This window comes from Sander lucioperca, chromosome 16 (assembly GCF_008315115.2).
Source record: "Sander lucioperca isolate FBNREF2018 chromosome 16, SLUC_FBN_1.2, whole genome shotgun sequence".
In the NCBI taxonomy this organism is placed as follows: Eukaryota; Metazoa; Chordata; class Actinopteri; order Perciformes; family Percidae; genus Sander; species Sander lucioperca.
In genome coordinates, this window is record NC_050188.1 from 1,789,659 (window position 1) to 1,813,549 (window position 23,891).

Here is a 23,891-nt window from a genome sequence, read left to right on the forward strand (position 1 = left end):
CCTTGTGCCACAAGTGTACGGAGCACCGGATGGGACCCATATCCCGATCCTTCCCCCATCCGTTGGATACCGGGACTATAGTCATGTGAGTTACATGTTCGCTGAGTCATAATTTATTAGGCAAGGCTGTTTCCATCTCCTATTTTGCGCATTAACTCATTTTTGAAACCGCCACCTCAAGCAAGCATGAAAACTTGTTTGCAAATTTGAGTTTTTTAGAATTTTGCCGTTTCCATCAACATTTTCTAATGTGATACTTCAAAATGTACATAAAAATACGTTGATGGAAACATGACTAGTCAAGGTGTAAAAAGTAGGGGTGGGGGAAAGAAATCGATACAGCATAGTATCGCAATATTTTCTGTGGCAACACTGTATAAATACACAAACACCAAGTATCGATCTATTATTATATATGTTGTGGTCAGTTTGTCTGCCTGACAATCCCATTTTGCAGCAATAAAATTGAAGTGAGATGAACAAACAGAGAAATTGATCTTTTTAGATAAAAACAGATGTTGACAAAGTTTCCTTTTGGGGACATTGTTTGAAAATGGGAAAAAATTGAAGTTGGAAAAAAGGTAATAAATTGCAATTTATCCCATAATATTGCAATATGTTTAAAATTGCAAGTATCATGATGATATTGTATCGTGAGGCTTCTGGTGATTCCCACCCCTAGTAAAAATGTCCTCAGCTGCTTTATTGTCTCATGTGTTTCGAATGTAAAACTCCCAAAAATCTAAAGATTGGGATGATCTGCGTGCTCATCCTCAAGGAGTGAATAAAACAAAAATACTGATTGGTACAAAGAGGCGAAGTCCCTCCCCTTTCCGGTGGACCACCATGGGACCTTACGGGGAGAGACTAATAATCTTTTAATCCCGTTTGAATTGAGCCATGAATTACACATATGATGTTCGTCAATTTAAAAGATAATTTTACAAGTGAAGAAAATCACAGTTGTCACTTTGGAGAGGAAGGCTTCTGCAATTACAATTTCTTTGTAAATGAAAACAGCGCAGTGGTTTTGGTGGCAGTTATCATATAAATTCAAAGACACATAGATAAGCATTTGAATTCAAAAGTAATACAAAGATAAAATAAAAAAATAACATTTTATTGTTCTGACTGAGCAGTTCTGGTGTCACAACACTCAGACTTCTGGCTCTTTTGTTTAAAATTTGGGATGGTGTGGTTGGAACGACATGTTGTTATGTCATTTGTCTGGAGTGAAATGTTCTGCCATCTGGCTCTGATACCTCGCACTGAATGAGTGTGAATACCAAAACTGTGAATGTAGTAAGTGTAGGTGAGATAAAACCATATCGGACTAAAATCGGATGGTACACTTAGTGTAGTGTTCATTTTTTCGGTACATTAAAAAAAAACGTAATAAGCCGTAGTTTGTATCAAATATATGAAATAATGTTGTTTTTCTTAAACAGAAAATGAACAGTTATTCCATAATTAAAGGCCTAACTAAATTATCCTGTCATTAGTGCGTTAATAAGATATAATAAGCCTTACTTTGTATCAAATTAGACCAAAACAAGAAATTATTTGGTCTTTACAGAAAACAAACCCAGTTAGACGCTAATAAGAAACCATACACCTAAATTATGCTGTAACTAGAAACGCACATATTGCCGTATTAAACTCAAAATATACTCTATCTAGACAGTATATTGTACCAAATTACACTCTTTATAGAGACCAAATACCCATGCTTATTAGAAGAAAAGTACTGGTAATGTCAAACCACGTCGTCACATCTGCCGCAACTTCAGTCACTCATGCCTGGAGGCGCTCCGGAGTCCCGTGGTGTTTGTAGGAGGTACATACTGTATATATGTATGCTATACTTACACATGCTTTATCGATGCTCTACTTCCACAGTTAAGACACATGAACATGTAATGTTACTATCCGACCGTAGGCTGTAGAAGCTGCAGGACATAAGCATCTTTATTTCCCAGTCACATCCTTATTAGTGGGTAATTAGTGACACATAAGAACAGAACTTTACCATAAAATAAAGTAGGATATCAGCCTTAGTTCCTCTTATTATGTCTCATTAGAAGGTAGTTTGTAAACATTGTCACTGTTAGATCATAATTAGAAGGTTATTTCTACACCTTCCAATGAAAATGGCGAAATGATGCACATATTGTTATATTAGTGTACAGGAACACACATGATATTTGAAAAATGCATTGATTGATTGATTTATTGATTGATTGTGTAGGCTTTGCAGTTCGCTTGTGTCTGATCTTTTAACGCTACAGCTGCTCGCTGCTTCGTCCCTCGTTTGCTCGTGAAGACAGAAGAGAGAATTGTTACTGGCAGATTGGACGTGTTACAAGCGGCACAGACGTGGCGAATATTGTTACGATTCTGAAATAAAACACAGAAACATGAATATCTGTGAGTTGTCACAGCACTCAGGACACAGATAAAAAAAAAACAGGACGGATTCTTCAGAAGAGGTGATTATCTTCACTCGAGACTGAAAATAGCCACACTGAGAAATACAAAAGAGAGTAGCTGATAAGCTTAATTAGCTTTGTATTAGTCTATATCCGCGACGGATTGGTCTGTTGCGGCCAGAAATTTGTCTAAAACAACTTTTGAACGTACACAAGTTCCTTCCCTAGGTTATTTTCCAGAGGCACCGCGGCTCCGTCTGGTGCTTAGCACCGCCCAAGACGATTGTGATTGGTTTAAAGAAATGCCAATAAACCATAGCACGTTTTTCTCCCATCCCAGAATGCTGTGTGGACTAGCCAGACCCTCCTCTGCATCGCTGTAGAGGAAGGTCTAGCAATGCGAGTCTAGCTTTTTATCAACTCATTTGGCAATGGCTTGATTGTAACGGACCTTCAATAACATAAATACCAAAAAGTTACGCACTAAAGAGCTAAATAAAAAAATTGAAAAGAATGTTCCATTGACTTTCATTTAGATGCTGTTAATTTGGCCAATCTTATTAAATTAAAATATGACTTTGGCAATGGAAATGCACTCACAGGAAGTGCTGAATCTCAACTGTCTCCCAAACAGCAGTAGTGAGCGCTTCATTCATTGGAAGCTGGACAACTTTTGTCTTTACAATGTTTTTCCCTCTTTAATCTCTTGTGTTCTTGGCACCAGACATCATGGACTAAATGCATTTCTAAACATGAGTGCGCTGTGTGCACTTTACTGACATCACATTAAATCATTCCCACCTTGGAGTTACCAGAATTAGAAGTTGCCTAGTGCAGCTGAAAGTGACCTGATGTCCTTTAAAAAGAAGTCATAATCTTTAATTATGTCCCATCAATCATTTTGTCAGACTAGGTGACGTTTTTTTTTTTAAAACGCATATCTCATTTCAGAAGAAAACCTTTCGTTCGACCTCTCAGCAGCACTATGAAAAGTGACACACTCACTTATATCAAATCGATTAACCAGGAACATCAAAATAAGCAAATATGTTGGCTGAGCAAGGGTAAATAATATTTTCGCTGTGTGTGTTGTCAACAGGAATAATATACAATATGCAGCATAGAGCCTATTCCATCTTTGACAAGGTAAGACGCTGTTTTCATGGCAGAGTTGTCTTAACTGGGTCAGTGTTAGAACATTACAGTCCATATAAATACAGCCACACAGAGAGATAAGTGGCAGATTTCTGTAGCTGCATCTGTTTTCTTCCAGATGGAGAAGATGTCATTCATGTAAATGCGTCAGTATGAGTAATCTCCAAAAAACAACGCAGATGAACAGGACTGGTGATGAGGTGTGAATCTACTGTATGTGTGTGTGTGTGTGTGTGTGTGTGTGTGTGTGTGTGTGTGTGTGTGTGTGACTCCTCTTTACATACACACACACATTATGGTCAAAAGTATGCCTGTCCACATCAGGGTTTTCCTGCCAGTAGAAGGTTTAGGTGCAGCACCCGAGTCATTTTGGGCAGCACCTAAGCCAAATGAATGTAACTAAAAGACTTTTCTCAGATCTAATGACTGTAGTTGGACTTCTTTAGCTTTAAGTTTTGTCTTTACGCTTTTTGAGAGTTATTTATTTATTATCTGCTCTAGCGTTTTCAATGTTTTTGACACAGATATGGTAATAATAATGCTACAAAATGAAGAGACACAAAAGTACCCCAAAGGGACACAAACCGAGTACAAAGAGACGCCAAATGACTACAGAGACCCAAATGACCCCAAAGAAAACACAAATGACGAGAGAGGCACAAAAACCCAGAAAGAGACGCAAAATGTACAGGGAAAATGTTTTTTTTTTTTTTTAAATTAACAAAATGTAAACACTTTCTTGAGGAAAGACGTCTAAACCCCCCGCCAAATACGCACACCTAAGTCTTCCACAAACGGAGGGAAAATACTGCACATACTTTTGTGTACTTTTGGTTTGGGGCTGTTTCATGGTTTGGCAACACGCTCACTAATGCTGTTGTGGCTGAATGGGAGCAAATCCCTGCAGCCGCAAGGTTCCGAAATGTTGTTGTGGAAAGTCTTCCCAAACGAGTTGAGGCTTGTGCAATGACTTGTTCAATAATTAAATATGGGTGTAATGCTCATGTCTCCACCCATACGAAAACAAATTGTCAACAAACAAACAAAATGTAACCAGTAGTGGGTCATTGAAATGTAATGCTGCTTTACCCTGGCTTGTTCATTCTTTGTGTAATTTAACAATCGGTTAAACATTTAAAGGTGCTGCATCTCACATTTCATCATCAACTAAATCATTAACAGGTTACTCATTGGTTGAATATGACCTATGACCAGGACCTGAAGTCAACTTTTTTGGCCACCAGCCACTGTGGCAGGTGGATTTCAAAATGCACTAGCCACACCCAGCGTGGTGGCCCCAATGGTTAGCGCTGTGGCCTCACAGCAAGAAGGTAGAGTTTGCATGTTCTCCCCGTGTCTGCGTGGGTTTTCTCCGGGTGCTCCGGATTCCCCCACCGCTGAAAACATGTTCCCCTCCCTCTCTGCCGAGCTGATGTGTGGTGAGCGTATGGCTTTTGTAAGGCTGCTGTGCATCACCCAGGTGGGTGCTACACATTGGTGGTGATAGAGAGTACTCCCCCTCCCCGAAGTGCTTGGAGTGTCTATGATAAAGCGATATATAAGTGTAATGGATTTTGCCATATTTGTTTTGTCTCATAAAGGTGAGATACAGGAAATGCGAGCATATATATATATATATATATATATATATATATATATATACATGTATAATATACGTTTTTAGTTTTAGATTACGAAAGGATTTAACCTTACACTTTCTCTGAGCCATAACTACGACAGTCACTGCAGTCCATTTGTTCTGTACTGTTGTCGTAAATCAGCCACTCACAAACCTTGCCGTTGTCTCCAACTGTCCACTTGGTATTGCTGTAAAACATCTTCTTTTACTTTTCTTTAAGAAATCCTCATCTTTTTGTTGGTGACTTGTTTCAGCCGGCCTCTACATCCCAGTAATGTGCCACCACATTTTTGAGCTCAAATCCAAGGAAAGGGCAGACTTGGTTGAAATCTGAAAGAGCAACAGTGACTAATGAATCATTCATTTCTCATTGGCTACCCGTCAGTGTGGCAGGTAGGTTGACAGTTTCACCCGCCGAAGACAAAATGAACCCACATTTGGCGCGTGGTCGGGTGTTAAATTCCAAGGCCTGCCTATGACCTTTGTCAGACGCTGTCTCGCTCTCTCCTAATCTCACCTGTCTCTCTGTGATCTGTTAAATTAATACGAAAATAATTCAATATTTAAAAAGAACTTTTGGATTATTTGATTTGAAAATTTACTTCAGTGGAATTATTTTTCATTTTAGGTTTAATTTTTAAGGGTACAGCAGTGTGCCACTTTAAAAACCGTGATGATGAATGACATGTTCTTGACAGATTATTATTCTTTTTTTTCTCCACTTAAACTTCCCAGCATAGTTCAAATCTGTTGGCAGCCGAAACGCTGAGTGGCCATGAAGAGAAAATCTGTTTGTGGTCCAACACTGACCTGCTGTGGACGCTGCTGTGATAGCATCTGCCTGCTTCGACAGTAAATAGGCCTCACAAATACAGTTTTCACATTTCAAAATATATGCTTGTTTTTTTTTTCAACTTTGTGATTTTAATGGTGCACTGTGTTTTAATATGTATAATCTTGTATGTTTTATTTAATTATATTAAGAATTTTTTTTTATCTGTGAAAAGCGCTCTATAAATGAATTGTACTCACTTACTCATGGTTCAGTTGTAAATTCTTAATGGTTAGATTGCTGGAAAATAAGTAGGCTACCTTTCTTAGATTTATTGGCAGCTACAAACAACATGAAGATGGCTTCAAGCCTTTTTATTTTTTTTTTCCTGGCTGCCTTTTGAAATACATTTGTCTGTGAGGTTTTATTTTTTTCCTTCATTTGGTTTTCTGGATCCAGCTTAAGATCCACTGTTGGAGAGTAACGACATTTTATGTCTTGAAATGACACCGCAACTATCAAGCCATAAAAGAAAGCACTGATGTTTTAAAGCATGTTTAGTTATATTTTACGGTGTTTGGTGTTTTAAGTCCCCAACGTCGTCTTCCAGGCAGCGGTGCCTGGAAGGCACTAGGATTAGGCAATGGTTAGGGTTAGGGGTTAGGTGCCTGGTTAGGCAATGGTTAGGGTTAGGTGCCTTGAAGTCGACGGTCGCAGCGCTGCCTTGAAGTCGACGTTGGGGGCTTAAAACACATCATCACATCATTTAGTAATTCTGTGGTGGTCACTACTTTGTTGAGTCCATATCAGTTCATAAAAGCCACCTGTTTCCACCCCATACTAACAAGCAAAAACACCTTCTGACCAGTGTTTCTATAGTAACAGTGACACCTGCTGACATGTGCCACGCCACCATATGCATGATGTTACCATTTCCAGGATTGGTCTGGTGCAGAGTTCCGCCGGATGTCACTCTTTATGGCCGGACGTCCGTCACCTTCCTCTTTCTTTGTGTTGGAATTTTAAACTCTGGTTGATTTATGAGGACTATGGTTAACTGCTCCTCAGATCTCTGCAGGGTAAATCCAGACAGCTAGCTAGACTATCTGTCCAATCTCAGTTTTCTGTTGCACGACTAAAACAACCTTTGAACGTACACATGTAAACCAGAGCACGTTTTTCTCTCATCCCGGAATGCTGTGTGGACTAGCCAGACCCTCCTCCGCAGCGCTGTGGAGGAAGGTCTAGCAATGCGAGACTAGGTGCCACCAAGTGACAACAAAAAGAAAATAAATGTGTTTTTCTAACGTTGTGGAGCGAGAACCACAAGGAGAAATAGTTAGAGGCTGCAATGACCTGTTGGAAAATATAGAGCAGCGAGAAGAGTTGTTTGACACGCCATGTTTATTTTGTTTTGAAAAAGATCTCAATTTACCCAGAATAAACTGCACTTCAGTGGCTGGGTTGGCTCAGTGGGTAGAGCAGGCGCACATATACTGAGAGGTTTATGTCTCGAAGCAGAGGTCAAGGGTTCGACTCCGACCTGTGATGATTTCCTACATGTCTTCCCTCTCTCATCTAGCTGTCTTATCAAAATAAAGGCAGAAAAGCCAAAAAAAAAGAATCTTTAAAAAAAACCCTGCAATTTAGTCCTAATTAAGACAGTCAAGAATCTTTATGCAACAGATGAATGCATCTTAAGTCTATTAGTTAGTTCTAAGCCATTGTCAAAGTCTAACATTGTAATACTGGCCTGATACACATGTACTTCTTGCCAATCTTAAGTAGTTCAAATGTGCAGTTAATAGTGTTATTGCGGGGGTTACTCATTGCACGCTCAATAATATTGTAAACCATATATTATGAAACACATTTTCTACTATTCAGCAGCTGTCACTGATTGTTACCATGAGAACAGGTCTTTAAGTTCTAAATAACTTTTTTATGCTTAAAATAAGTTGGGCTTATACTGTAGAATGGCAGCAACATGTGTGGCCTTGGCTACATCAAACCCTGTTTCCCGGAACTACATTTTTAATTTAGAAATTAAGCTTACGTAACAGGTCATTTCACAATGGTTAATCCTCAGTGGTTGTCAGTAGCCATATTTCCTTCCTTTCTAAAAGCTTTCCTTAGAAAAAATGCTGTTGCCCTCTGCACTTTGTTTTACATTCTAATTTCAGGTATTTTTACTCCTAAACACAAGTGACATCATCATCATTCACCGACAATGAAAGATTTAACAAACAACCTGTCAAAGTGACAAAATGTGACTTTATTATATTAATGTACACTACCGGTCAAAAGTTTGGGGTCACTTAGAAATTTCCTTTCCACTCCATTCCAGACAGAATACCAGCTGAGATCAGTTGCATTGTTTTTTTAATGAGGGCAGCAGTTTTCAGATGACATTATGTGCTTACATAACTGCAAAAGGGTTCTCGACTGTTGTAGAAAGAAGTGGCTGATCTTTAATGCAATATCTACATTGGCCATCATCAGCAACCATTCATCCAATGTTCCAAAGGCACATTCTGTTTACTAATCTGATATCATTTTAAAAGGCTAACTGAGAAAACATTGGAGAACCCTTTTGCAATATCTAAGCACATAATGTAATCTGAAAACTGCTGCCCTGGTTAAAAAAAACTATGTAACTGATCTCAGCTGGTATTCTGTCTATAATGGAGTGGAATAGAAATTTCTAAGTGACCCCAAACTTTTGACCGGTAGTGTATACAGTAGGCATCAAATTCAGACATTATTTAAGAGAAATGACAAATGAGGCGACATTCTGCCAGAAAAAAGACTTACATTTTTAAAATGTTCTTAACTGAGAACTCAAAGCTGCAGAGACAGTTTTGTCAAAAGTTTGTAAAATATTTAAAAAAAGAAGTGTTTTAGAGTAAATTGATACCCAGTGATCTGTCTTTAACAACACAATTATACAAAGTTCAAACACACAGTTCTCCTTTCTTGTTAATGTCAGTGTTGCTCAGTGTAACTTAATAAGAAAGACAACACAAACAATGCAATAAAAAGTAATCGTAAAATTGTATGTTATGCTGTATGACATCTAACAACTCCTGTAATATTACCAGACTTCCCAGGAGAACTACTTTTAATTTCCTCACTTTCTTTGCTAAGAACACACTTCTATCCTAACAACCACGCTCTACTGCTACACTAGCGATAGCTTTGGGTTTTTTGTTTTTACATATACGTAAACAATAACCAATAGATACAGTTTATTACAGCAGTTTAAAACAGACGGATTCTCTCAGTTGGACTGCTGTTGGGCGTCACCGTGCTGCTGGTCTGTCCCACGTTGGATTCTGCAGGATGTGATAAAATGGAGCAGAGCTAAAGAGAGAAGAGTGAACAGAGGACAACAATGTTATCACAGTCTGTTACAGTATAAGGATTATTGCACCATCTACCTTTCCTAGGACACCGCCCCCTTCTGTGTGAGTTAATGATTACTGATAAATCTATTTTTCCCTCTCCCTCTGTACACTCTGTATCTGTTTCTTAAAGCAGAACAAGCACGCACAGAGGTGCAAACACACACATATCTAGTGCTTTCAACATGTGAGTCATCTGTCAAACGCTAGCGTAGTTTAGTGTCACAAGTCATCTGTTGTGTTTAGTTTGTAGCAGGGATCTCTTCCACCACAGAGCTATGCTGCAGCCGAGGGTGGAATGGGTATCGCCACTGCTCTGCTCTGCCTCCTCAGCCTGCACCAACACCCAGTATGGAGCACTGGGCTGAACTGGGACAGGAGGCACACACACACACACACACACACACACACACACACACACACACACACACACACACACACTTTATATGAACAGAAAGGAACGTAAACACAACAAAGTGAAAGTAAATCCCAAGTAATGGTTCCAGCTCCATTCTAAATAATGATGTACAGTAGCCTACTCTTGGTACAGCCAAGGTATTATGAACACACATATACATATATATATGCCGCATATATATATATATATATATATATATATATATATATATATATAAGTAAAATGCAGTTCAAACAGATGTTGGTTTGAATAACTCATTACATTTCTGCATGAAGAAACAGACGACACGCAGATATGATATATTGTGTTAAATTATTTTTAGTTCATGTTTCTTGTAACTAAAAACGCATATTAATTAGCCTAGTTACACCCTTAGACATTTTATTCAACTTTCCAACCTAGTGAAGGAGACACGCATATAGCCTACGTGGCATAACGTTAAACACATTGGGAATACAGTCACATGATACAGCCTAGCTAAGCCTGGACATAGACAAGAGATAGCTTCATACATGGATGTTTCACTAAAATAAACGCCTAAATGATGTGTGCATATTTATTTACGTGGATAAATCTCGCAGTGTTCTTCTCACATTTACAAGCTGATTATAACGTGCAGTCAGTTGACGATATTATATTATTGTTTTTGGTTTTTTTACCCTCTTTTCTATCTTAATTCAAGTGGCTAACACTTAGTTTAACCTGAGCTCACAACACTGACATGCAACGCGATAGTCTGTAAACGTCGCTGCAAACTGGACAGTTGTTGTTTTACAGCATAGTCGCTCGAAATAAGACAATAGCCTGCATAAATACATAGGCGTCTACCTGGTGAATGAAAATTAGTCTAAAGTCGCAACAAATACTTAAGTTTGGGGGTGAAAAATCCCTTACCATTGCGCAGTTTGCTGTATGCTAGCTAGATATGGAGGATGGAAAGGTCTGGAAAAAGAAAGAGGAGGAGAGTGGTGGTACTGCTTATCTATATCTAGCGGTTGCCAGGTTTGCAGTTTATCCTCCAGCACGTATGAGTAGTGCGTACTGTGGTGGGGGGGGGGATGTTTTCAGATCATAGACTGTAAAAAAAAGAATGGACAGAGCAAATATACAGTCATTGGTTCAGATCTAAATGATTACTATTTTTTTTTTTCACCACTGCATCACGTTATTTTGTTTGCACATTGCTTTCAGTACATGCAAACAGGTGTTAACACTATACTTAACCGAACAAACACTGTTCATTGCTATAATTATCCGTCAGGTTAATACAGGAGAAATTACTTGCAAACAAAAGTGCAGGCCCGTCCCATGCCCTGTTATGAAAATCGCGTGTTTTTACGGACCTGGCACCCCCCGTACCGGTCAAGCCACACGACGCAGACTCAAACCCAATGGCGGACGAAGTTGAGCAGGTTGGTGCAGCAGCGGCAAATTGTACAGTTATTCCTTAACACAGCGTGTGTATATTTACCCTAAAAGCAGGCCAGTAGATAGTTTTACTTGTGTGCATGTTTTAGTGGGATTAACGTGTCACTTTGTTTGTTTAGCTCTGGTAATAGCGGGGAGCGGCCTGTCAAACAAGCTAGCTAAATTAGCCCGGTTAGCATGTAATGCTACCGTCAAAATGATAAAAACGTGTTTGATTGGCGGTGCTGTTTTGTTGACCAGTCAGAGCTAAAACGGCTTAATATAAGACTACACAGTGTTTCAGTTAAGTTTTCTTTTTTCTTTGTTGTGTTGTTGGGATAAAACCTGGTTAATGGAAGACACTGCAGGTAAATAGGGAAACTATTTTAACAGATACAACCAAGAAACGTCCCAAGTTGATTAACGTTAACAGTTAACGTTGCTTACATTTAGACAACAATTTATTGTTTTACATGTTTTTTTGAACTAACGTTACTACGTTTAAATTGGCAAATGACGCATTTTCTCATCTCATTTGCATACATTTCCACTACAGAAATCTAAAAAAGAGATATCCAAAATTCCCTCTGTAATAAACCTTTCACTCCATATATATCAGAAAATACGGTCAACAGCCATACAAAATCTATTTTCGCCACGTTTTAGGTATACAATCTTACATAAATCAAGCTATGAATGATCAATGAACAAGCCCATCTGTAAAAACCTTCAGAATAGGCTATAGACCTATGGTTTTATTTCAGTTAGCCTAATAGCTGGTTTGATCTGCTTTGAGAGATGATCTTATGGAAAGTACCCCATGCCAATCTCTAGGTATGGTGAAGGGAATGTGATGATGGGGGGCTATTTTAATTCCAAAGGCCAAGGGAACTTTATCAGGATGCACAGTATCCTGGATCCATGAAATAACTGGCCTTTAAAAATAAAAATCTGCCTGCCTCTATGGGAATTTAACATAGGGGTGTACTTACTTATGCCCCCTGTATTTTAAGGAAGAACATTTATTTATTTACGATGCATTAATCATTCACAAAGAAAATTGGTGTCCTTAAATGTTGTCTTTTTCCTCATTTTTTTTTAATTAAGGCATTAAGATCAATTTCCAAAAGATGATTTTTTTTATTCCTTTTTTTAAGTCAACTTTAGCATGGGTGTATTCACTTATGCCAAGCACTGTATCTATGTTTGAATATGTACTAAGGCCCAAAACCAAAAGTTAGCAATAGATATTATTGATTTGTATTGCCTTCATTGTCTCCTCTTAAACAAGTTTAACTTTTTTTTTTTTAAACAAATGTGGCTGGATTTGATTTTTAACCGGCGACAGATGTGTGTATAGAAATGTAGAAAACCCAGTGGGTTCTATAGTGAAGAACACAATATTATCTCATCGACTTTTCAAAGTAGAATTAGCTATGTTTTTAATGGTACTACAATTCACTGAAAACGAAAAGAGTTGCAGGACTGTCCTCCAACAGGCCACGCGTTGCTCCCCAAACCCTTTTTCTGCCATTTAACTCAAGATGACCCAAAAGTTTTGGTTTGGGTTTGTAAAATGTTGATGGACAAGTCCAAACTTGTCTGCACCGTGTTTTGGTGTGCATGCTCAGTTAGAAGCTGTAAGACAAACACACACACACTTCTTCCTCTCCTCAGGTCTCTGTTGTTGCTCCTCTCATTACAGATCTTCTGCAGCTTCTCCACTGTCAGTTAGTTTATTTTGTTCTCCCATGGACGCAGTGGATTTTTGCTGCTGGCTGAATTTCCTCTTTGAATAAGGGAAATTGTGTTGCAGCTCTAAATTTTGCACCGAGCGTTTCACCAGAGTCACAGAGCTAAGCAAATGTTCTTCTAAAAGAAAGAATGAAAATAAATTCCTTGTGATGTGTGGGGCGGTGCGATACATCAACCAATGTGTCCCTGAGCAAGACACTTAACCCCTAGTTGCTCCAGAGCCGTGTTACCTCTGACATATGTAGCAATTGTAAGTCGCGTTGGATAAAAGCGTCAGCTAAATGACATGTAATGTAATGATATCAGGGTTCATACGTTTTGAAAAAACCTGGAAAAGTTATGGAATTTGAAAAATGCAAATTCCAGGCCTGGAAAGGTTTTGAAAACATAAAGACCCAGAAAGTTTTGGAAAAGTCATGGATTTTTTTTTTAACACAGCGAAATAATATGTGATTTAATAAATGTATTTCACGTCGTCTTAACCTCAACGTTCTATTCGGGGCGCAATATTACGAATCCCACTATGAACCACATAAATTGTCATTCATTTTATTGTTAAACCTCTAAGGGGAAAACTTTAACACAGATTTTTAGTCTTATTGTATAATGTCCACTGACATTTTCAGGAAAACATAGTCCTGGAAATTTGCCGAAAAGTATTGGTGAAAATGCGTATGAACCCTGTGATATTAAAAATGTTTAAAAAAAAAAAATATCAGGGGCCTTGTTTAACAACACTTATCTCTGTTTAGGCCATTCCAAAATCCCAAATGGGTTTACCAACCTCATGGGGTTGTGGAAGCAGCAGCAGCGCATTTCTTGTTGTCTCTGAAGTTGTTGAAATCTGTATGTGTCACAGGTCTAACTAATGTCCTTTATGTGTGCTGCAGCAACCGAGTACCAACACGGTCGAGGAGCCGCTCGATCTGATCAGACTCAGTCTAGATGAGAGGATCTACGTCAAGATGAGGAACGACCGGGAGCTCCGTGGCCGACTGCACGTAAGATTCACACCCGGCATCCGCTTACACTGTAAAAAAAAAAAAAAAAAAAAAAAAAAAAAACACTGAAACGCGGCCGGTGACCTCAGTCGGTAGAGCACACGTGCAGAGGTTTATTCCTCGACGCAGAAGGTCCAGGGTTCGAGTCCGACCTGTCCCGGTTTTCCTGCATGTCCCCCCCTCCCCCTCTCTCTCTCTCTGCCCTTTCATATCTCAGCTGTCCTATCTAATAAAGGCAGAAATGCCCCAAAAAAACAAACACTGAAACACCTAGACAGTGTGTTCAGTTGTGGTTATAGTGGGTTTCTACATTTTAGAGGAGCAGGCCAGGCCTTCTTATGCTCTTGTAAGCTTGTGTTTGCACTTCTCCCAGTTAATAATTGTGGTTTGTCCCCAGGCCTACGATCAGCACCTGAACATGATCCTGGGTGACGTGGAGGAGACGGTGACGACGGTGGAGATTGATGAGGAGACTTATGAAGAACTGTACAAGGTACAACGTTTCTCATTTCTTCTCACTGAACAACTACAGCTGTGGTAATCTTGGCTCCTACACTAGTCTGGGCATCCTGAGCTTTCCATGAGACAACAGAATAATGCTGCTTTACTACAGTATTCTGCTCCAGCAACATCCTTCTACTTCCAAAGTAGCGTTTTAAATGCATACTGTATGAGAATATGCATTCGATATACAACATGCTATATGTTTGTGGTCCCCTTATTGAAATGATAGACCCTTGACATGTGTAGAACGAGGATTTGGTTTTTCCAAGATCTTGAAGGACAGAATTTGCACCGAAATGTCTGAAAAAATTAAATCTGTATGAACATTTGACATTTCATTTTTTATGGTGGCAGTGCTCCCTGGTAGACAAACTATTACTTATCAGTACAGATTTACACTGACACGGGTATATCTGCAATAAGCTAATATTGGCTGATATACAGTATAGGGTTGGCCTTTTTATCAGCCTAGCTCTAGTACAGAGGTCCATAGTACTATGAGAGAGGATTTTCTGAAAAGTGAATTATGTTAAGCCCGCCCACCGAGATCTATACACGATGTGATTGGCCTGACTAGAGTTTGGTTTTTCCAGCTCGCAAGCCAACGGAGAGTTGCTAGACTGACCCTGGCTGCAAATTACATTTGCTGCCGCTAGGGTGCGTCTAGATTTCTAGGCTAAATTTTGGAGGTACTTTTGTAGAATCCTTTGAGAACGTGGCTCACCATTGTATAGTAATAGCATGCTTTTGTGGTGTCTTTTTAGTCGACCAAGAGGAACATCCCCATGCTGTTTGTCCGAGGAGATGGCGTTGTCCTCGTAGCTCCGCCCCTCAGGGTGGGCTAACCCTGACCACTTCCTGGTGCCGAGGAGCGTTTGTGACAGCTGGGACTTCCTTTTGTCGGGCTGCAAGGATATAAACCATGTCGTGACTCGAGGCAAGAAGGAGGACTATGTTTTGGACAAAGAGGGCCTATTTTTTTAAGTTTTCATTGAGGCAAATTATTATTAAATAGATTTTGCCATTGTGGGTGATTTCAGGCCACCTGGATATTTCATTTGATTTCCGTCAGTAGAGCAATTAATCCATCCCCGCCGGTTTAGTAAACCAGTAAAAATGTAATATTATTTTTAATGACTGGAATTACTCTTATTCCCAGTCTTTACGAGTACAAGAGCCAGCTTCAAATGTCTCATCATGGTTTTAAGAAGCTGAACTGCTTCAGGTGTGTACGTCAACGTGTTTTGGCCTGATTTGTCGAGAGTATTTCAAAAGTATTACCAGACAACAGACTGAGCAGAGGGGTTTTATGTGATTTTTGATTTTTGTTTATGTTGGTTCTAAGCAAAGGTCTTGCAGTTACTCCAAACCCATGATCTGTGAGTATTTGGGAAGTTTGAGTTTCTTTGGGACGGTTTTAGTTCAAGTTTCTTTTTATACATATTATTTTTGTAGTGTTTGTGGGACTTGGGACTACATCATGCTCAGATGTGTAAAGATGTGTAAGGATTTGGTTTCGGTAACTTAAATAAAAAAGGTAATTCTTGGATGTTTTTGGATTCTTCAATTCTTCTGTAAAACTAACTAGACCTACAATGATTAATCGATTAGTTGTCAACTTTTAAATTAATCGCCAACTACTTTGATAATCGATTAGTCGGTTTGAGTAAATTTTTTTAGAACAAAAGTAAAAATTCTTTGATTCCAGCTTCTTAAATGTGTATTATGTTCTAATTTCTTCTCTCCTCTGTGACAGGAAACTGAATCAAATGTATTTGATAGGGATCTTTGTCTTCTCTGATAATAAACAAATATATATTTATGTTTTGCAGCCTGTGACGAACTTCAGAGAGCTGTGGTACACCTTATCCATCCGATGCGACCAGTTGTTTCCTGGCAAAATAGAAAAAAAGCACAATTTGTTTCTAAAGCAAATTTGATATCACTTTTCAAGTACAATATCCACTACTGTGGTTCCTGCTTTATTACCAAATCTCTGTGTGCTGTAGTGTAGGAGGGCCCTGTGTCAAAATGTAGTTCTAATGTACTTATATGGCGCTCACAAAGTGCACACTGTAAATAATGTGTTTAATCACACTCACACACAAAACCTGAGCCCAACCTGGGACCCCCAACAGCTTAATCCAGCCATGCTGTTAGGCATTTTAATCTATAACAATGCACGTTATTGTATACAATTCTATGTAAAATCGTCATCTGTAATGTAACAACTAACTGTAGCTAAAATGTGAATCACAATCTTAAAGCAGCAAGAAAGGGAAATTGTCAAGTACAAATACTTCAAAACTATACTTAAAGTGCTCATATTATGCTTTTTGGCTTTTCCCCTTTGCTTTATTGTGTTATATATCTTTTTGTGCACATTATAGGTTTACAAAGTAAAAAAAGCCCAAAGTCCACCCCAAAGGGACTTACCATCTCCAACAGAAAACACTGTTCACAAACTGCTCCAAACAGCTCTATTGTAGTCCAGCCTTTACTTCTGTGACAAACGTGCGTCACTTTGTAACACACGTTAGAATGCTCGCCTAGCTGCTAGCATGGCACGCCCTCGCACTCTGCTTCTGACTGGCTAGTAGTCCTTACCTAGCTGCTGCACATGTGCGACTCCCAACAAAGATGGAACAGAAGTGAGATGTCTCACTCTGTAGCTAAAACGGAGAGCTCAACACACAGGGGGAAAAGAGGAGCTGCAGCAATGTGCAGTACAACAAATATATGGTGTTTTCTGAAAATTAAACCATGTAAACCTATTCCGATATAACCTCTAAATACAATTATGAACCTGAAAATGAGCATAATATGAGCACTTTAAATAAAGTACATGAGTAAGTGTTTGCATTGTTGCGTTTTAACCACTAGATGTCAGTATAGATCTAGTAAAGCATTCATAGTGTGGTGCTGTTAAACAGGTGACGATGAGGGTGACCTATCAGGATTGTATCTGAACGAGCTGCAGGCTTCTCTTTCTCTAAAGCCCAAACTGAAATGTTACAGTCATAAGCACAATATTCTACAAATAGTTCCGTTTGTACTGTTATTAACAGATTAGTTGAACACGTGTGGCATGTTTGGAGACATTTTCAGAATATACGTATACTAATGAGACCAAACATACGCACTGTTATGTGCAAAACAGCACACATATATAGTCTGGAGTATGACTTGAGTAGCTTTTCCACGCCTCCTAGAATCCCTCTGTCCCTGTCTATGAAATATGTTCATTTTCAAAATGTTGTCCAAGTTAAAATCACTGCCAGCTTTGGACAGGTGGCACCTTTATGTACTGTACTTTATCTTTGACTAGGTACTCAATATCACAACTGTCATTGTAAAGCCTCTGTTCACGCAGACTAAATGAGAAACATCTCACTTCCACCCAGATATATAGGCGGTATACAGTCATTTCATTTCATTTATTATACAGGAAAATTTAAAAGCAACAATTAAGTTACAATAAACGGGCCTGACTCAGTTTAAAAACTGGTTTACAGCAGGTTCCTGTTCTGCAGCAACATAGAACAATGAACACAATTTTGGCACATTCATACAGGACATTATTATTGACTAGACAGATACAAACAAATAAAACATTAAATACGGAAAAAGTATCTACATACTATCAGTATGTCTCTGAGATTTCTGCCATCACTCAAATACAATGGAAGTTTTATTTGTGGTGCTCACTGCTTTGAAAAGTGACATTTTAAGAATTCAACAGTGACATCTATCTTTACAGTGAACTGGATACTCTGGATTTTCCGCAGATTGTGCCATTTCGACAGGGACTATTTCTTTTGCTATTTCTTAGCTGAATCATTTAAATGTTCATAGCCAAAATTGGACTGTTATTGCACATCTTCCTAAACAGGAATACAAACTAGGAATGTACCGATCAGCCTTCTTTACCCCGATCCAATTTTTAAAATATTGAATATCTGCCGATACCGACTCCCGATCCGATACTTGTATTTGCCTAGATTATAAAGCTGCACACCTTTTTTGTTTACAAAAAATAAACAAAGTAACTAAAAGATTCCTTCCTTCCTTAGTGCTTTTTTTTTTGTAAAACTCACCTATAACATCAACTTCTACTTAGAATGGTGTAGAATTTACTGGCGTAAATGATCGTAGGAAGGTGATCAGGGTGACTTCCGATCCCCGATCAGTTAAAACATGCCCATATCGGCTCCAATCCGATACTTCCCGATCCGATTAGGACATCCCCATTACGAGACAGGAAGTTTGAATGTAACTGAAAGCAGCATGACAGAGAGTCTCTTTCCAGCTGACAGGTGCTGACTCTTAATAAAAAACTGGGGATACATGGAAATCTTGACTCGTTCTTCCTGTTTTTTTTTTTTTATTCTTGTGTTTCCAGCAGCAGCGTTTGTATAAAGTAAGCACTAACCTCGAGGAGGTTCGTTACTGGATATATGAAATGTTTTGTTGATGCCAGCAGTACTCAGCTGCACTGCCTGTCTCACCCTCATAGCCCATTACCACTGTACAAAGGGCTGTTACTGTAATGTAACATCAACAGTACACGGCCTTAATGCACTTTAATGAGCAGCTCAACATCTTCTTGCTAAATGTGTGTAAATGAGGCGGCCTATTGTTGATGTTATTCAATCTGGGTAATAATAAAAAAACAACTTTATGCAACGCAACTACAACTATTTAGAGATGTAACCATAACGAACAATAATTCAACTTGTTTTTTTTCCAGAGCTTTCATTTATACCACTCATACCAGTAATAGAAATGACAAATAGAAGAGAAGTGATCAATCAAAGGCATGTTTTGTTTAGCAGCAGGGGTATCATAGTGTCAAACTGATAAACTGCATCATTTCTCCTAAATAGTTGAAATAATTAAGACATCATAACATAATATTGAGGATACAGTGGAGCCCATGCTAAAGAGAGGGGAAAAAAAAATAATCCTTTGGAAATTAAAATCCAACCTTTAAGGACACCAATTTTCTTTGTGAATGAATAATGTATCATAAATAAATAAATGTTCTTCCTTAAAATACAGGGGGCATACGTAAGTACACCCCTATGTTAAATTCCCATAGAGGCAGGCAGATTTTTATTTTTAAAGGCCAGTTATTTCATGGATCCAGGATACTATGCTTATCCTGATGAAGTTCCCTTTGCCTATGGAATTAAAATAGCCCCACATCATCACCATACCTAGAGACTGGCATGGTTTTATTTCAGTTAGCCTAACAGCTGGTTTGATTTGCATTCAGAGATGATTTCATAGAAAGTACCCCATGCCAATCTCTAGGTATGGTGAAGGGTATGTGATGATGTGGGGCTATTTTAATTCCAAAGGCCAAGGGAACTTTATCAGGATGCATAATATTCTGGATACTATGCATCCTGATAAAGAGATGATAGAGAGATGATTTTATGGAAAGTATCCCATGCCTGTATTTTCCACTGGGCACGTCTGCGCTGCGTTCTGGAAGCATGCGTGAACCGGCTCTCCGCTCCACTAAAGATACGGGCCAGCTCTATTTTCACGTGATTGTTCTGAAAAGTACAATATTATCTGCGAGTTGGGCAGCAAGACGCTCCGCTTCTGAGACCCTCCCAGTGTGGTATGGCGCATGGCGGAGGACGGAACAAAACCGGAACGCAGCAGAGACACACCCAGCGGAAAATCAGGGTCAGTCTTGTAAAACCGTGAAGATTTAATACTTCCAAAAATCATCGTTAAAGTCATCTCAGTGTAAATGTTATGTTATGATCAGGCAAATTTAGGGAAACACACTAGTGAGCATGTGTCGTCAACAGAGTTTAAAGTACAAAGTTATAGTAAATTCGTAGTAGGTCGTGTTTACTGTGCTGGGGGTCTTGAGCCTTCCTGTTCTTTTGGTCTATTGCATCCCATGTTGTTGAACTCAGAGTAAATGATTTGAGCGACTAGACTGCAAATGCAAATAAGGTTCATTCTCTTCGTCACCAGTTTGTGATGATGTCCAGCAGCAGTTTGAAGTGCTGACAGACAGGACAGTCCTCAAACATGATGTCATCCAATTCCTGAAAGCGCTCAACAAAGAAATACATAACGAGTTCGTGCTTCACGTGCCTCCACACTTGTGTCAGAGATATTTTTTGCGTTTTTAATCACTGGAGCTCTGATGTGATGAGGCCGCATCGCTCGGCATTCACACTCAGTCTAGCAGTGTCTCTGATGTGGCTGAAGTTATTTCAGTGTCGGTCTGCCCCTATCATTTTTCCTCCAACACTGACGCTCGTTTGTCTGGTTCTTTATCGGCTAGAGAGACCAGCTTGTGACTGGAAGGTTGTTGGTTGGACTCCCTGACAGGTTACACGTACACGCTGATATTTTCCCCTCAAAAGAATTGTTGTAACACCTTTAATGTCTTCAATTTGTTCAATTGTGTTTGTATCGTGTTTGTTTCATGTCTGATCTGAACTGAGCTGTGGCTAAATGCAGAGCTTCTGTTTGTTGCTTACACATTTAGCAGTTGAATTTAGACACATGTTTTGAAAGTGTGAGTCTTTGGAAAATATTGAGCATACAGATGTACAGTGGAGACATGGATTATGTTACAGAAGTGGTTTAAAACGTTTCTATGGACCTGCGGAATTGGTTTAGCTCTCAAAGTCACTATTGGGCCAACGGGCAGTGATTGTTTTCTAGGATTTTGGTGGAGGAGGTTATAATGGTCACAGAAAACTATATATTGAAATGTATCTTATTTAACGTTTTTATTTATTGGAAGTAATAAAGGTAGGGATCATTCAGAGGTTTGTGAGATGCGGTGAACATTTGTTGAGAAAGGTAATGGTTTTTCTTGTACCTGCTGCTTTGTCATGACACACTTTACAACATGCATTTTTTTCTGGCAATAGAAGCAATAGGGATTTGATATAGAAATCGGGAAACTCACTTTCACAGTTTTGTATTATTGCATGGAAGAATAAGCAAAGCATGTGATAACAATTGACGATTTCATGTTCTTCTTCCAGTTGGAGAAGTTCAGAAGTTCACCCCCCTTAGGGCCAACAGACTCATTCTATATTTATAGGTGGCAACCTTCCTCCACAGCGCTGTGGAGGAGGGTCTGGCTAGTCCACACAGCATTCCAGTATGGGAGAAAAACATGCTCTGGTTTATTGGCATTTCTTTAAACCAATCCCAATTGTCTTGGGCGGTGCTAAGCGCCAGACGGAGCAACGGCGCCTCTGCAAAATAGCCTCGGGACGGACCTTGTTTTGGTGGAACGTGTACGTTCAGAAGTTGTTTTAGTCGTGGAGAGAAAACTCAGATTGGACAGATTATCTAGCTAGCTGTCTGGATTTACCCTGCAGAGATCTGAGGAGCAGTTAACCATAGTCATCATAAATCCACCGGAGTTTAGAATGCCAACACAAAGAAAGAGGAAGGTGATAGACATTCGGCCGAAAGGAAAAACATCTGGCGGCACCTGAACAATCCCGGAAGTGGAACGTCGTGGATATAGACTACCTCTGCCCTAACTTTGTCTGCTGGGAAACGGGAAATGTGCCGTACATTGAGCAATGAGCTAAAATGAGGCTAAAACGTTCAGTAGGCCTGCACAGTGACCCCTTTCATCGATACTACAAAAATGACTGGAGCTTGAGAACAGCTGCTGCTGACGTTCTGCTTTCACTGTGCTGGAGACGAGGGTTAAACTTTCACAGCAAGGTTAAAGTTTTTTCTGTAACCCTGGCCGTGTTGTCAGTACATAGCTATGGTCGCAGAGTTGATAAGAAGAACTAAAAATAGACTCACAATTTAGATTTGTCAAATGGTGAAGCATTGTGGACAGGAATAACTGCAGACAAAAGGACACGTAGCACGCATAGGCACACACACTATACATAGAAATGGACACACACGTGCACACACGCGCACACACACGAGCACACACACACACACACACACACACACACACACACGCACACACACCAAATCTGCCATTGAGACAGGTATGTGACCCACAAAGAGAGAAAGATAACCAAATCAAAGCCCATGAAACCTTGGAGCAAGGCATCCTTGAATTAATAAAATAAACACACACACAGACACACACACTGCTCCTCCTCTCATGGAGGCGTCAGAAATACCACTAGCCCCCCACTTTCCGCTGCCTATTTCTGTATTTAACACCGAGCAGTGTATGAAAACTGTAACCGTACCTTCAAAAACCATGCTAAAAATTCCAAATAATTCCATCTTTTATTCTTCCCGTGGGCGTAACATCAACATGTAGATTATGTGAGACCAAAACTCTACTAGTAAACCCACACTGAACTAAATCCCTGTCTTTGAATGCAACTGCATCTCTAACTTCTTTGTTTAAATGTACTAGGAACTGAGCAACTGGGCAGGTTTATAAGCTAAAAAAACACAGGCAGTTTGACACTTTGACAGGAAAATGTTTTCATAGCTGCTGCTGGCACAGTATGCGTGTTTGTGCACTTTTGAGGTGTCATATTATACATTTTAAACCTGTATAATGTAAGAGTGTTGTTAGAGTTTTCAGTCTGCCTCTGTGTGTGAGGAGGAGCAGGGTCCTTATCAGATTGTATTTCCCACTCATTCCCCTGAGGCTGTCTACATGTTGGACAGTTTAACAGAGTTGAGTTGTGTGTGTGTGTGTGTGTGTGTGTGTGTGTGTGTGTGTGTGTGTGTGTGTGTGTGTTACATAACATGTCACGGCTGCCTAGCAGAACACACACGTGATATTATAGCTAAATCCCTGCTATCCTCTTTCTGCCTGACTGTATACTGTGCATTGCACATGTAGCCTACTTTGTGTGTGTGTGTGTGTGTGTGTGTGTGTGTGCGTGTGTGTGTGTGTGTGTGTGTGTGTGTGTGTGTGTGTGTGTGTGTTGTATTCGTTATGTGGGCATGCACAAACAACAAAAAGAGAAAGATTTTCTAGCTAGTTTGATATTCACTTTTGAAGTGACATGTCCTCGTGGTTGGTCACAAGTTTGATGCCCACAGTAGCTGAATATAATATAGTATTGCAGTTTGGTTTGACGTTGTTTGGCGAAATGTTAGATTTTTGCCTTTGCACCCATGCCAACTGTTCTCACAGGATCACCCTGTATAGGCTGAATGCATTAATGAAATGAAAATCCTACAAAGTGATGGGTAGATTTTTACTTTAGAACTGAAGTAATTTATTTCTGCTAAAATATTGTATATCATCTGCATGTCCGAGTGTTGCGAACTTCAACACTGCTGCTCTGCTGCTATTCAGCTGCCACTTCTTCGAGATATACTGCTAAGGTAAATATTTCAGCTTTTAACTTCTTAGTCTCAGTCTGTGCAGCTTTCTAGGATAACAACATAATTAGCATTAAAAGCCA

General features: G+C 39.4%; 1 protein-coding gene and 3 long non-coding RNA genes across 6 annotated transcripts in view; 2 read left to right on the plus strand and 2 right to left on the minus strand.

Annotated features, from left to right (window-relative positions):
* Positions 1–336: 336 nt before the first annotated feature.
* LOC118493447 lies at positions 337–10,108 on the plus strand. The gene is made up of 4 exons (XR_004895402.1): positions 337–346; positions 4,642–4,658; positions 7,909–7,913; positions 10,036–10,108. It is a non-coding gene; the product is annotated as an uncharacterized LOC118493447 (long non-coding RNA).
* LOC116047767 overlaps positions 9,099–23,891 on the minus strand; it is a 28,326-nt gene continuing 13,533 nt past the window's right edge. For both annotated transcript variants that reach the window (XR_004104469.2, XR_004104468.2), the window contains one exon: positions 9,099–9,191. This is a non-coding gene — a long non-coding RNA (uncharacterized LOC116047767). The remainder of the gene's footprint in view (positions 9,192–23,891) is intronic.
* Positions 9,224–10,831, minus strand: LOC116047766. The gene is made up of 2 exons (XR_004104467.2): positions 10,712–10,831; positions 9,224–9,330 (listed from the first exon to the last, which is right to left on the minus strand). It is a non-coding gene; the product is annotated as an uncharacterized LOC116047766 (long non-coding RNA).
* On the plus strand, positions 11,092–17,539 carry LOC116047765 (U6 snRNA-associated Sm-like protein LSm3). 2 transcript variants are annotated; one of them, XM_035993227.1, is made up of 5 exons: positions 11,092–11,229; positions 13,870–13,980; positions 14,378–14,473; positions 15,249–15,361; positions 17,529–17,539. In XM_035993227.1, exons 1-4 carry the CDS (start codon positions 11,209–11,211, stop codon positions 15,327–15,329), a joined length of 309 nt encoding a protein of 102 aa, XP_035849120.1. In that variant the 5' UTR covers positions 11,092–11,208; the 3' UTR covers positions 15,330–15,361; positions 17,529–17,539. The 2 variants fall into 2 exon arrangements, with proteins under 2 accessions (XP_035849120.1, XP_031152603.1); XM_031296743.1 differs by lacking the exon at positions 17,529–17,539 and having other exon boundaries at positions 15,249–16,033.